This window comes from Canis aureus, chromosome 34, assembly GCF_053574225.1.
Source record: "Canis aureus isolate CA01 chromosome 34, VMU_Caureus_v.1.0, whole genome shotgun sequence".
In the NCBI taxonomy this organism is placed as follows: Eukaryota; Metazoa; Chordata; class Mammalia; order Carnivora; family Canidae; genus Canis; species Canis aureus.
The window spans coordinates 17,093,348-17,106,973 of record NC_135644.1 but is presented as its reverse complement, the minus strand read 5'-3'; the positions used below and the strand labels follow the sequence as shown (position 1 = coordinate 17,106,973).

The window sequence follows — 13,626 nt, the reverse complement described above, 5'->3', positions numbered from 1 at the left end:
GAGAAAAGAAACATTCACTAAACTATTGCTATTTACCAGATGCCAAATATGTTGCTTAACCTACTTTAACTTAAATGAAGATTTCCTTAAATTGGGCTTCTTAAAACATCCCAGTGAGGTAGATTTTCTTACCCTGTATTACAGATGAGGAAACTAAGACTTCATCAAGGAAAAGCCACTTGTTCAAATGCACCCAGAGAATACAGAACAGAGACCTACTACAGATCCAGGGCTGGCTGGCTCCAAAGATTATGATTTCCCCAGCATGCTACATCCACATTGCTGTGTTTGGGACACTTGTACACTTTCTAAGTGAAATAGAGCCATGGAAAGTGAATCAGATAAATTATGTTTTATGTATGTACTGATGCTTCACTAGATTAGCAACCAGGCTCCTAATAGTGTCCAATCATTTTCTGGGCCAATGTTCCAAACTGTGGTCTCAATACACCAAATGTGAGTATCATGCCCTTTAGGTATGTCAGGATGAAAATAGCGCAACTGTAAACTATTATCTGACTCATGATTATACCCTGTGAGATGAAGGTATCATGAATCTACTGATGAATATTTGATAATTATGCTAAGAGACTAACAGAAATGATCTTCTTTATCAGAGAGGGAAAATAGTACTTCTTTTAGCATCATTTGCTTAGCAAATACAACCCTGTGAGACCATTAACCATGAGCAGACTTTGGACTTCACCAACTAGATCCTATTACTCTGGTACTGCAGCCCTCAAGTGAAAAGTCTAGTTGCTCAAGCTCAGTTTTTCCTAGGATTCCTGGTTGTGACCAGAACAATCACAGAGACTAGTCTCACTATGAACAACTGGTGGGTGCTCTAGGAGAGCAGGGGTTTTGACTGAATCATCACTTTTTTTCTGACTTGGCCATTTCATAGACTAACAGAGCTGGAAGGTATCTTAGAAACCATTTTTTGTCAATCCTTCCTTTTATAGTTGAGGAATCCAAGGCCTGGAGAAATGGCATGGTGTGATCCTAGGGCGTATAGTACTTACTAACTATCCAGAAGAGTTAGATTCAGGAAAAGAAAAAGAAAGAAAGAAAGAAAGAAAGAAAGAAAGAAAGAAAGAAAGAAAGAAAGAAAGAAAGAAAGAAAGAAAGAAAGAAAGAAAGAAAGAAAAGACTTCCTGGTTGGGAATCCAGCACTCTTTACATAGCAGCTCATGTACAGGGTTTGGTAAAGCTGAGTTAGTATATTCTTTTCTGTGTTTTTATAAGAAAGTGGTGATCAGCAAAAAAACTGGTATCCCAGATTTCTTTCAAAAGCAAAGATCTAGGGCACAGTTGGGTCTTTACAAAATTCAACCCTATCCACCACGCCTTCTACGTCTCATCACTGCTCAGTGGGATGCATTTCCAGAGCCTTTTCCTAATCGAATGTCAGCTTTATGAGAGCAGGGAGGGCTTTCTTATTCCTTACTCTATCCTCAATCCCAGCAATGATGTCTGACAAATAATAAGTGATTAACAAATATTTGTTGAATTATGAGATATTATGTCTAATATCTGTCTTTCTCAGAGACTGGAAACTCTATTAGAGAAGACATGACTGAATGCAATCCCCAGTCTCTAGCACAGTGTCTATGGGAGGTAATCAACAAATATCTGTTGAGTGAATAAAAGAACATTTCTTGAATGTTCTTGAATTGAATGTTTGGATTGAATTTAAATAAAACATCCTAAAATATTTAGCATATTTTAATTACTTTAATTATTACTTTTAATTATTTTAATTATTTAAAAGATTGTCATCTTAAAGGGTTTCACACAACCAGAAATTCAATTTACCAGAGTTGAAGGGCCCTGTTTCCAATTTCCAATCTGAACTTAACCTGATTTCCTCACTTACCACAAGGGGGTAGTATGGAAATTAAGCGGTGGCTGAGGCCCTCCCTACACGTTTGACTTGATTTTGTTTGTAGACTGTAACAGTCTTTCTGTATGAATCATGCTTGTGGGGACATTTCCCTGGTCAGGACCTCTTCCAGAGAGGCCACAAAAGAACGAGAAGTAGAGGGAAACTAAAACACAGGACTCTTAGTAAGCCCTGACGGTGTGGTGTGCTGGCAAATCCTTTAGCCTAGGCTTGGGAAAAGCTGGGTTCTAGTGTTGGCCCTACTGCCTGATGCCTGTTTCACCATAAACAAATTAATAAAGTTATCTAGATTCTAGATTTGCCTCCCTGTTGATCTCATGGGATTTGGGTGTGGAGGTAAATTTCAACTAAAGAACTTGGCAGAACTTTGATAACGAATTTTGCAATGAGAGTCTTATTAGAACCTGGCTCTCCAGTCACACTGGATTTGAATCCCAGATCTATCATTTGCTACCTAAGTTCTGTATAACTTGGTTCGCTTTTTTGTAAAATGGGAACAATAAGAATACCTACCTCGGGTGGTTACTAGGAAAATTTAGTGAACTATTATAAATAAAGTGCTTAGATAGTGTCAATTAATGCTTGTAGTTATTATTTTTTATTGTAGCAGTGAAGCCAGATGGAGAATATCAAAACTCCTAGGAAGTGAAAAATTGAAATAAGCTATTATCCTTTATCCATGTCTTATTTTACTTCTCTCTTCCTTTTCCTGTTTCTTTCTCTACTTTGCTGTTTCAATGGTGCAATCAGCAGAGCAGACAATTCTACAACGTGCACTTGCACCTGCTTATATAAGCCAAACTTCGCACCTCAGCTGTTTCAGCAACATCAAAACGGCCCAAGAGGATCATAGGGGAAGGGAGGAAAAATAAAACAAGACAAAATCAGAAAGGGAGATAAACCATAAGAGACTCTTGATCATAGGAAACAAACTGAGGGTTGCTAGAGAGGGGAGGGAGGTGGAGGGATGGAGTAACTGGGTGATGGGCATTAAGAAGGGCACGTGATATAATGAACACTGCGTGTTACATAAGACTGGTGAATTACTGACCTCTACCTCTGAAACTAATAATGTGTTATATGTTAATTAATTGAATTTAAATAAAAAATGTTTAAAAGATCAAAACGCCCTAAATTCCTTTTGTATTATTCAACACACCTGCTTTGCATTATGATTTTGTTTGCATATATGGAAATTGCCCTCTCCTTACACTAAATTTGCAGCCACAGTACAGCTTTTTACAGACACGATGACTAGAGACGTGCCCTGCCAGCCCAACTGAGATCACTCAGCTTCATTTTCTTACCTTCTGTGTAATGGAGATTCTGGGCACTTTGAATCCTTTAAAGATGAGGAAAAGAAAGCTAAATCCATTAAAATACAGAGCCAACCTATAAAAAATGACAATATCCACTGATAGAAAAACAAAAAAATATGAGAAGAATAAAGCTAATCCAGTTGTTTGCTTACCCCAAGAATCTGGCTGAATAAAAAGGCATAAAGCGGTGTGACCGACCCATTGACAGCAGCACCCACGGCCCCAAACAGCATGTAGGGCCACTCTGGAGCATTGAATTTCAGAATCCTCCTAACGGGGGCAGGTTCAATTTCTTCTTCCACAGGAATGTCCTTGTCCTTGAGGGGAGAAGGGTTATACTAGTCATCCTGGGGTATACTCAGACATTTTTGCACATGTTCTTTAATGATACAGCAGATTCTTTGGTATTCACAGATTCAAAAGTCATGGTTTGACTGGTTATGAGTGACCTCAAAGGTCTCTGAGATGTAGTGATAATTGTTTTGTAAGAAATGGATTTGAATTGTTTGAGACCATGCTGTGACTTGGAAGGGACACACTAGATGAGCACTCATCTAAAGGTGAGCATTTGGTTTTCATTTCACAATTAGATATATGTTAACTCTGAGGGAGTAATAAATATGTTGGATCTCTGAAAAAAGTAACCCCTCCAATTTAAAAAAGTTTTTTGTGCTATGGTAGTATTCACATATTTGAGGACTTGTAACACTTTCAAGGTATATCCCTCATAAATGGCAAAGTTCTATAGTCTAGTAATTGACTGAAGCTCCGAGGCAGGTCAGTGTATCTGAAACAAGGCACAGTAATCATCAAAATGTTTTAAATGGTGTCAACATTTATCATTTACTTGCTTTCTATAAAATTTTCCTTAATTAGTGCCCAGAAGTAAATGGTAATCCATTTGGGGCTTCTATGCTCTACATATTCTTTGCAAGAAGTGAAAAGTATTTTGATATTTCCCTATTTTGATCTCTTTAGTTGTCCTTGAAGTGTCTGAAGTAACAAATTATTTTCCTCTTGAAGGCAAATATTGTACTCAGAATCTTATCATGTTCACTATCATTTTTCCTCACTACAGATATTATTCATGCTTGATCTTTAAAACTGATTGTTCAATCGTTTGTTAAATTTATTACTGACTTCACTTAGGAAAGGATTTTAGGTGGCTTATATAGATTTTTGCATTTTTTACTTTTTCTATTAAAATATACTAAAAATATTATAACAAATTAACTACAAATCTATTTAATTAGTGCTCTCTTGCATGAATGCATAGCAATTTAACCTTTAGGTAGTAGAATGTCAGGAACAGACAACAGCAAGAAAATTCAAATAATTTCTCTTTGCTTCCAAAGTCAAAGACCACATTACTAATTCAGTTTAAAGAAAGTCTTGGGTCATGTTATGTCATTATCATTGCAAGCCAAATAGGGTGGAGGAAGGCAGCTTGGCTGGTGTTGGATTTCTTATTTCTTCCATTTCAAATTCTCTCTTGGCCTGCCCTCAACATTTGCACTTGTCACTATACATTCATGCAGCAAATCCTTCTGTTCAATAATTTCGCCTCTGACAACTTACTAACTCTAGGAAATCAATTCCAGGAAGGAAGTGGGGTGCCTAGGCAAGCATGAGTAGAACAAGCATAGAAAGAACAGGGTTCTTGGATGAGCCCAATGTAGCCACCTGTGGAATACATTGCCAAGCAATTTAGCTCTCTGGGGCTCAGTTACCTCATCCTCCAAATGAGATAGTTGGACTAAGTTGGGGAAGACAACTCTCTGTGGGTCTCTTGTGTTTCTGTACATCTTATGCAGTGGCATCGACTACATTTATTCAGACTATTTTTTCAAGGATGTTTGCATAGCAAATAGCCCTGGAGGAGAGAGATGAGATCTTCATCCCAAGAAAAGAGCAGATGTGTTTACTGCCAATTATAAAAGACTCAAGCTCCTCCATATCAGAATTCCTCTCCTGTAACACATCCCCTTCATTTGCTGGTATCATCTGGCCCTCTTTAAATATGGGGGTTGGGCTGGGAACCAGTGCAAATGATATATTCTGGTTACTACACTGGCCAAGAGTTATAAAATTACATGGGGCTCGATCCCAGGACCCGGAGTTCATGACCGGAGCCGAAGGCAGATGCTTACCCGATAGAGCCTGTCAGGCACCCCTCCTCCTCAGGTAATTCTAGTAATAAAGCCCAGTCTGTGAGATTCCCAAGAGTATGTAATCTCCAAGACTCTTTCTGGAGCTGAAATTCATAATCATGAATCCATGGTTATGAATTTGGAAAATGTCAGCTGTGCTGTACCATCCAGACACAGTAAACTCCAACATTTCCCAGAACCACTGCTCCACGAAACAGCCCACTCACAACCTTGACATGACAGAAATTTCCCTGGCCTTCTGATTCTTGAAGGTTTCCCTAGCCCTAAATAACAATACCTGAGACATTTAAAAACAATGTGAAGTGATTTTTTTCCCCTAGTAATTATCATTCCAAGATAAACTAACAAGAGGCAAATGTAATTGATATGAATAATTTTCTCTTGTCCCCTTTCACTAGATGTTTGACTTTAAGGGAAACTATCCCCTGACCCCCAAAAAGGTGCACCATCAAGCCTGAATGATGCAAAAACTAGAAAATCTGTCCCTGAGTAATTGACTTCTGATTGACTTATATGATATAGTTTAAAAAAATTGTAGGAGAATTTTTTTAAAAAAGAAGAAGAGTAGAAGAAGAAAACAAACTATAAAGCCATAATGTATAGAAGATTTTTTCCTTTGATTTTTGCAAAGCTGAAGACAAATTTAGTCATCTAAAAAAGGCTAAAGATGATTTATTCATCTTCCCTGTATTTGTGGCAAACCAGTAACTCACAGAGAGAGGAGAAATTATAAAAGTTGATGTGTTCCCTTATTGTAGAGTTCCTGCCTTTATCATAGCAATGTCAAGTGGCACCTTGCACATGTGCACAAGTAAAGAAGTATCCTGCTAGGAACCCTTGTGCAGGGAGGGGACGGTGGTTCTTGTTCATCTTTGCATCCATAACACAATACCTGGCACACAATAGATGTACAATCAATATTTATTGGATGAAAGAATAAGTGAAATTTTTATGCCCATGGTGCATACATGCAACAAAACATTTATTTTAAAAAAATACTGAGCTCTCTACTAAGAATGTGATTCAGTGGTAGACACTGGGCTTTCCTCAGTTTCCTTCATAGAACTTCCTACTTGAATCTTATGTCCTGCTTTCTATACTTTGTTGCATCGGTTTCTGCGTGCTAATCCATAAGCGTCTCCTGCCTCGATAATGACATTAAGATTTGATGATAATAGGGATCCCTGGGTGGTGCTTGCCTTTGGCCCAGGGCGCGATCCTGGAGACCCGGGATCGAATCCCACGTCAGGCTCCCAGTGCATGGAGGCTGCTTCTCCCTCTGCCTATGTCTCTGCCTCTCTCTCTCTCTGTGTGACTATCATAAATAAATAAAAATAAAAAAAAACTTAAAAAAAAAAAAGATTTGATGATAATAAATGGTAACTATGACAAAGGGGCAGATGTTCTCCAAATGGTCACATACTGAAAGTCATTTGTAAGGATCCTGTTTCTGTCCTGGTAAGCAATGCTCAAACCCTATCTTCTAAGTCAGCTGTGATGAAATGATGGGTTGCAAACCTTTGACCTGGACTTGAATTCCTATAGATTCTACTTTGTTAGTTTCCCTGAGAGAGAGGTCTTGATACCAGAGACTGACAGGTTTCCCCTCATCTTCCACTGAATTTTATCAGCCTTATAATTAAGATCTGATTCCACTTCTGGAAGCCCAAAGCACAGCCTGGGGAGTGGGAAGAAAGAAACTGCAGTCTTAGTTCTGTTCCCAGATAACTAGGAGACCTGGGATTCCAGTAACCCCACTTAGCATATGGAAGGACAAGCTTCTCATGCAACCATCTCTTCTATATGCTCAGTCAAAATTCTGAGAGACCACAAGGTGGAGATAATTCCTTTACATAAGTAAACTTTTTGCATTGCAGTAGAAGAACACTTCCCAAATAACAGATTGTGGTTAGAACTCCTCCATAGAATGAGAAAAAGAAAGGATTTTGCCAGTGTTTAGGCTTGTGGAATTCAGTTAACTTTTAAAATGCTTTAAAATCTACTTGGGATTAGAATATCCCATATATTTAAAGTGCTTTAAAATATTACTTGGGATTAGAAATTTCATAAATTAAATGGTATCGACCCTAATTCCACTGTTTTTGTTTGTTTGTTTGTTTGTTTGTTTGTTTAGAAAATGAGTTGGGGCACGTGGGTGGCTCAGTCATTTGAGCATTCAACTCTTGATTTTGGCTCAGGTCATGATCTCAGGGTCCTAGGATAAAACCCGACATTGGGCTCTGTGCTCAGTACGGAGTCTGCTTGAGGATTCTCTCTCCTTCTCCCTCTGCCCCTTCCCCCTCCTCAAATAAATAAATAAAATCTTAAAAAATTTTTTTAAATAAAAAAGTTATTAATTTAAATCTTAAAAACTCTAATATCAGAGCACCTGTGTTGCTCAGTCAGTTAACAAGCTGCCTTTGGCTCATGTCATGATCCTGGGGCCCTGGGATCAAGCCCCATGTCTGGCTCCCTGCTCAACAGGGAGCCTACTTCTCCCTCTCCCTCTGCTCCCCCTGCTTGTGCTTGCTCACACTCTCTCCCTCTGTCAAATAAAATCTTTTTAAAAATAAATAAAAATTTAAAACTCTCATATTGTTACCATACAAATGAGCAGCATTAATATAAGCATAAGATCTTATTTTCTTGGAGTTTGAGCAAGATCACACCGGCTTCCCTGTTATTTTTTCCCTCTCTTCCTTTTTCTCTCTTAACTGGAGAGAGAATATAAAATGGTATCTTTTAAACATTACACTGGTTTACATTCAATCGGGTTTAATTACTCCATTCTAATTTACAAGACTTTAGATAAGTAGACTATCATATGAAGCATTTTTATTTCTCTAAAACTACTCTTTATGTTTGATTTAGTTTTCATCTTAAACAGTTCCCTTCTGAGTTTCCTCAGCATCATGAGAACCCTGTGGGAATCTGATTTCCAGATCTCCAGGAATCTGATCTCTGCTGCTGTGCTGGGCTACCTGCCAGTTTCAACAGCAACAGCAGAATCAGATTTTCTTTTCCTTCCTTCCCTTCCTTCCTTCCTTCCTTCCTTCCTTCCTTCCTTCCTTCCTTCCTTTTTCTTTCTTCTTTCTTTTTCTTTCTTTCTTTCTTTCTTTCTTTCTTTCTTTCTTTCTTTCTTTCTTTCTTTCTTTTTTCTCTTGCTTTTGTTGCCAAATAGTTACAGAAACTAGAAAAAAAAACATAAAAAAGGCAAAAGTCAAATATGATTGGCACTGTTACATTTGAAATTTCAATGTGGTTCTTTGTCCCTTGGAGCTTTACCAGACTCCTTATAGGAGGCATCTTGTCATTATTAGTGGCAGCACCATGTACGTAAATTAAGTATCTATCTCTAGGTCTAGAAGAAGAGTTGAATCCTTAATGGCAAGATGCAGTAAGCAATCATGCTTGCTAAATGTTTCCTCTCTCTGTGATTCATCCTGCTGCTCCTGAGAAAAAGTGTTTCTCCGTGAAATTTATTTAAACCAACTGTATTGAATATGGAGACATTTATTCATTCCTAATGTACTAGAACCAAGAGAGAGCCTTAATAATCCTTCTGTCATAGTCACAAGATCATAAGGAGGATGTACTTTATTCCACATTTGTCACTGTGAACAAAGGTTTATAATTACTTCCAAAAGGATTCTCATTAAAAAAATTTTAAGGACAGTTTAAAATGTCATCGTGCCTAATGGATGTGCTCATAATTGAGATATCCTCTGACTGAGTTGCTTTGATAAATCTTGTGATTTGGGCTTTATCTAATTGTGGAAATTCAATTTTTCATCCTCTTTTAAAATCTCCCAATATCCTAATAGGTATAGGGCACTTACTTAAGTGCCCGAGGTGATACAAACATAAATAATATATAGTCACTAACTTTAAGAAGCTTATTATTTAGTAAGAGAATAAGACAACATGACCCCAAATGAGACTCAATAAGAAAGCTGTCATGAAAAGTTTCAAATGAAGAGTAGTGGGGGACTAAAAGTGACACTCTTGGGCTGAAGAATGAAGTGCAGACTTTAAGAAAGGCTTTGAGGAGGGGCATCTTAGGGGAAGTAGAGTGTACACAACAGCTTTGAGGACCTGCCTCCTTAGGAAGAAGAAATATTGCTGTATCTGTTGATTCCTCTCCTATCACTTTCGTTTCTGTAGTTTTTGAATTATATTAACATGAATAGTGTTATTTTAGATGTATCTTTAAAAAATTATGGTAAAACTATGTGAAGTAAACAACTGTCCATAAAACTTAATTTGTTTCTATCCTTTCAAAAATTGTGATAACTTGCATAAGAGCTAACTTTTTCAGATACCTTTGTTGAATAAACACTTGCCAAGGTTATTATAATTTAAGGAGGAGATTTAAAAATTTGAGAGAAATTGTTTTCAAGAAATTGTTTTCTTAAAAGCTTTTAAAATTATACACACATGATCAAATAACCTAAGTACATATTATTTGCCTGTGTCTGTTCAATGGTTCACCTAAAAACTACTGATTAACCATTATAGTCCAGTTTCAGTTACTAGATGTTCTTAACGTTATTAACTAATCTGCATTTCTTTTAACATATTTTGTAGAATTTAGAGTTTTCATCAGGTCCTCATGGGTTCTCCCATTTAATCTGACTTAATTAACATTACTCGATGCCTTGCAGACTCATTTTCTCAGGTTTAAATGTCATACAGTAGTCCCCAGGAAAGACTGCCTCCAATCCCCAAGAGCGACTGGTGCCTGACCTTTCTGTCTTCTTCATAAGTAGACTTATGATCTACAACAGCTAGTGGAGGTTCATGTGCCAGGTAAGAAAGCTGAGACTTGGAGCGTTGTCGGAGTGAAGCTCTGCAAATAAACAGAAAGAATGAAAGAGTCTGTAGATTATGGGCAGGTTGGAACAGGACTTAACTGGTGTTTCAGCTAACGTCACAAGTGTCCAATAAACAGAAATGGTTGGTAGGTCACATAGTAACCAGGTAAGGGAGCTTCCTGGTTAGGTTCCACAGAACTATTCTTGTGGCATTGCTAATTAAATTGGATACTCTGGGCCCCAAGCTAACCCTCTGATTCAGAATGTGTTCAAGGAGGGAGGGAGAGAAGGAGAAGAAAGCTGTCCTACCAGTCTACAAAAAAAAAAAAAGTCCAAGATTCAAATCCATTCCATATCCATATGGTATATTAATTGCTATCATAGCAATGGCCCACTGCCTTTACCTCCCTTTTGGTTATAGGTTGTAATCTTGATACCTGTTTCTCTCTAGTTATACCTGATGTTGACTGTAGTGCAAGGTCACCTGGATATAAATAAGCTAGTAGGAAGAAAATAGGGTCCCTGGTGAGATTTTCTTTAGGCTATGTACTGCCCTTAAAATTTACATAGTTAACAAATACCTTATTGAAATAAAATTTATGTGATGTGTTCATTCATTCATTCATTTAACAGAGGCTTGTTGGACATGTACGACATGCAGACCAACGCCTGGTGCTGTGGGATTACAGAGACTGGTCAATCAGCCTCTTCCCTCAAGGGGTTTCAAATCTTACAGAAGAGCAAAACATGTACCCCACTCTGATGGAAGAAAGAACGCAGCAATTGCTGTAAAGCAGGTTTGAATAGAAAGTATGAAAATTTAAAGGAAAAAAAATACATGGCAGGTGTTTCCATGAAAGGGTCTTGGAAGAGGTGGCTACGGTAGGACTTGGGTTTTTGCAAGAAAAGCATTTCTGGTGGAGAGAACAGTATAGATAGAAGCATGGAGACAGGAGAGAACATGGTTCCTTAGTCCATATACTTAGTACAGCGCAGATAGAAGAAGAGATTGGTTCAGTTGGTTTTGGTTTCTTTCCTGAGATTTCTGAGAAGGAGACTCCTACTCGCCTCTAGGTTAAACATCAAAGGAGGCAGCATTATTATGTCAAGACCTAATGAATAATGTCAAGATCTTTAAGGAAAGAAGCCTGAGAAATGAAGCAAAATGAAAGGGGGGAAAAGCAGAGCTGAGAAAGGAAGAGAAACTGCATGTATGTTAGACACCTGGATGAAGCTCCAGCCTTGCCTGAAGCCAAGCCATCCTTGGACAGCTTAGTTAGGTAAGCTGATTCTCTCCCTTTAAAAGTGAGAGCCGGTTGAGTTAAGTTTTCGGTCATCTGTAAGTGGAGTCTCTTTTTTAAAAAAAGATTTTATTTATTTATTCATGAGAGACACACAGAGAGAGAGAGAGGCAGAGACACAGGCGGAGGGAGAAGCAGGCTCCCTGGATAGAGCCTGACATGGGACTCGATCTCCAGGATCACACCCTGGGCTGCAGGTGGTGCCAAACTACTGCGCCACCAGGGCTGCCCTGCAAATGGAGTCTTAAGGGATAGGTGCAATGCTGAAGACTTGAGAGGAGGGTGTGTACATTATCAAAGCACCTAATCTAAAGTAAGAAAGTGGAAAGAGAGACCCATCCATGATCTCTCTCCCTCATTTGTATCCAGGTGAAGGTAGATGAAGACAAACATCAGGTGGTGCTTGCCTATTATACACGCTCATCTGGCCTTCTTGAGAAGGCTCTAACACACCACCTTCATCATTCTGTTCCCAGGTCCTGTTAGTGGCACTGCCACCCTCTTAGTCACCCAGGTTCAACAGGGGCATGTATCTCAAGTCTAACCTCTTCCTGACCTTGCACATTCACACTCTTGCCAAATCTCATTATGGTCAGACCTGAAACCACTCCTCACCCTGCCTCCCTCCTACCAAACTGCTCTCTGGGACACCCCAACTCCCTCCTACCTGGTCTGAGACTCTTCAGTAATAGAGTCACTTCTTTGGGTTACTTAACTGGTCAAGCAGTCTTCTTCAAAATGCATGAGGAACAGGCATGTGTCAACTGGACAGAGTGGAGTGCATGGTAGGGCTGAGATGCAAGGTCATGGGCCTACAGAGAAGCCCAGAGCACTGGAAACCATGGTAGAGTATGCGGAAAAGGAAATATGGTTGACATCCTCCCAGTTTTGAGCATGGCAAAACATATATCCTTGTTCCTTCTGATTTCTACTAGCTTAATCTTGTATTTCTTAAGTCTCTCTCTCGTTCCCTATTTTGCAGGCCACTCCACCTGTCTAGCATAGGCTGTCCCACCGAAATCATGGGCCTACCTGCCGGCTCCCTCTGGTCCACCCTAAACACCAGGGTTAAAGTTCTATTGCAGGCCTTTTTAGAAATTGAAAAAGTTGGCCAGTCCCTTTCTCAGAAGCTGCCTACCACTTATTGCCACAAATAAAAACAGCTAATTTGGGGGCTAAATATCTCTCCCACTTTGTCTCTCTCTCTCTTTCTAAACATTATTATTCAGGAAATTAGTTACTCTTATCCATTAAATTGTTCTCGAATCTAAAATATATTACTAAAGAAAAACTGAGCTGTCAGAAAGACCAAAGCCAAGGAAATAAGATACAAATTAACATTTCATGTAGTCATCTTTTAGCAAAAAAAAATCTGTCAGCATACACAATGAGATATTTTTAACAGACTTTCTTACTCAAACTTAAAAATCTTTCTCTGCAGGAGGTTAATAGCTACTTTCTGGGTGTAGATTGTATGTCTGGATTTCTCAACCTACTCACCAAAATGTAGAATTTTTGAGAACTAATAGCCAAATAGGAAATGTTTATATTAAAAATGGTTATTTGGTCCTAACAATAAACTGGAAGTAAACTACTTAGAACAAGTAGAATCGTGTTCAATTGAAAAGTTAAGAAAATATTTATTCTCTTGTTGACATGGCCATGAAATACATCATTTCCTCTTTCCACATGTGATTCTTTAAATATTAAAAATAAATCTGTGTTTGAATTACTTGGAGCTGTTACCTACATGTTTTATTTTAGGCCTCTTTAAACCAGTTTTCAATAAGCAATAAACTCCCTTGAAAAAGCAAGTCTTATAACTGAGCCTTTGCTCAGAGTACAGCCTTGAATTAAATATTCTAGAAATGGTAAAGGCAACAGTAAGGAAATCTGCTGTCACCCATTGTTTACGAACAGCCTCCTAACTTAGGGGGAAAAAAATCTTTCATGAATAAAAACAAAGATTTTGGGCAGAATTCTTCTTAATATGTGACTTTTAACATTAAAAGAACTACTTTACTGAAACTTTTAAGTCAAGACAAAAGACTAAAACTTACAGTCTTGCTAATAGCATATTCCAAAAATATGTTTGAAGATCAATACCCCTATATTCAT

General features: G+C 38.3%; 1 protein-coding gene across 3 annotated transcripts in view; it reads right to left on the bottom strand.

The window, feature by feature from the left end:
* Positions 1-13,626, bottom strand: part of ABCB11 (ATP binding cassette subfamily B member 11) — an 88,201-nt gene that overhangs the window by 18,849 nt on the left and 55,726 nt on the right. For all 3 annotated transcript variants that reach the window (XM_077883014.1, XM_077883015.1, XM_077883016.1), the window contains 2 exons: positions 10,140-10,242; positions 3,375-3,539 (listed from right to left, as the gene is read on the bottom strand). In XM_077883014.1, the coding sequence (XP_077739140.1) occupies positions 3,375-3,539; positions 10,140-10,242 (268 nt within the window). The remainder of the gene's footprint in view (positions 1-3,374; positions 3,540-10,139; positions 10,243-13,626) is intronic.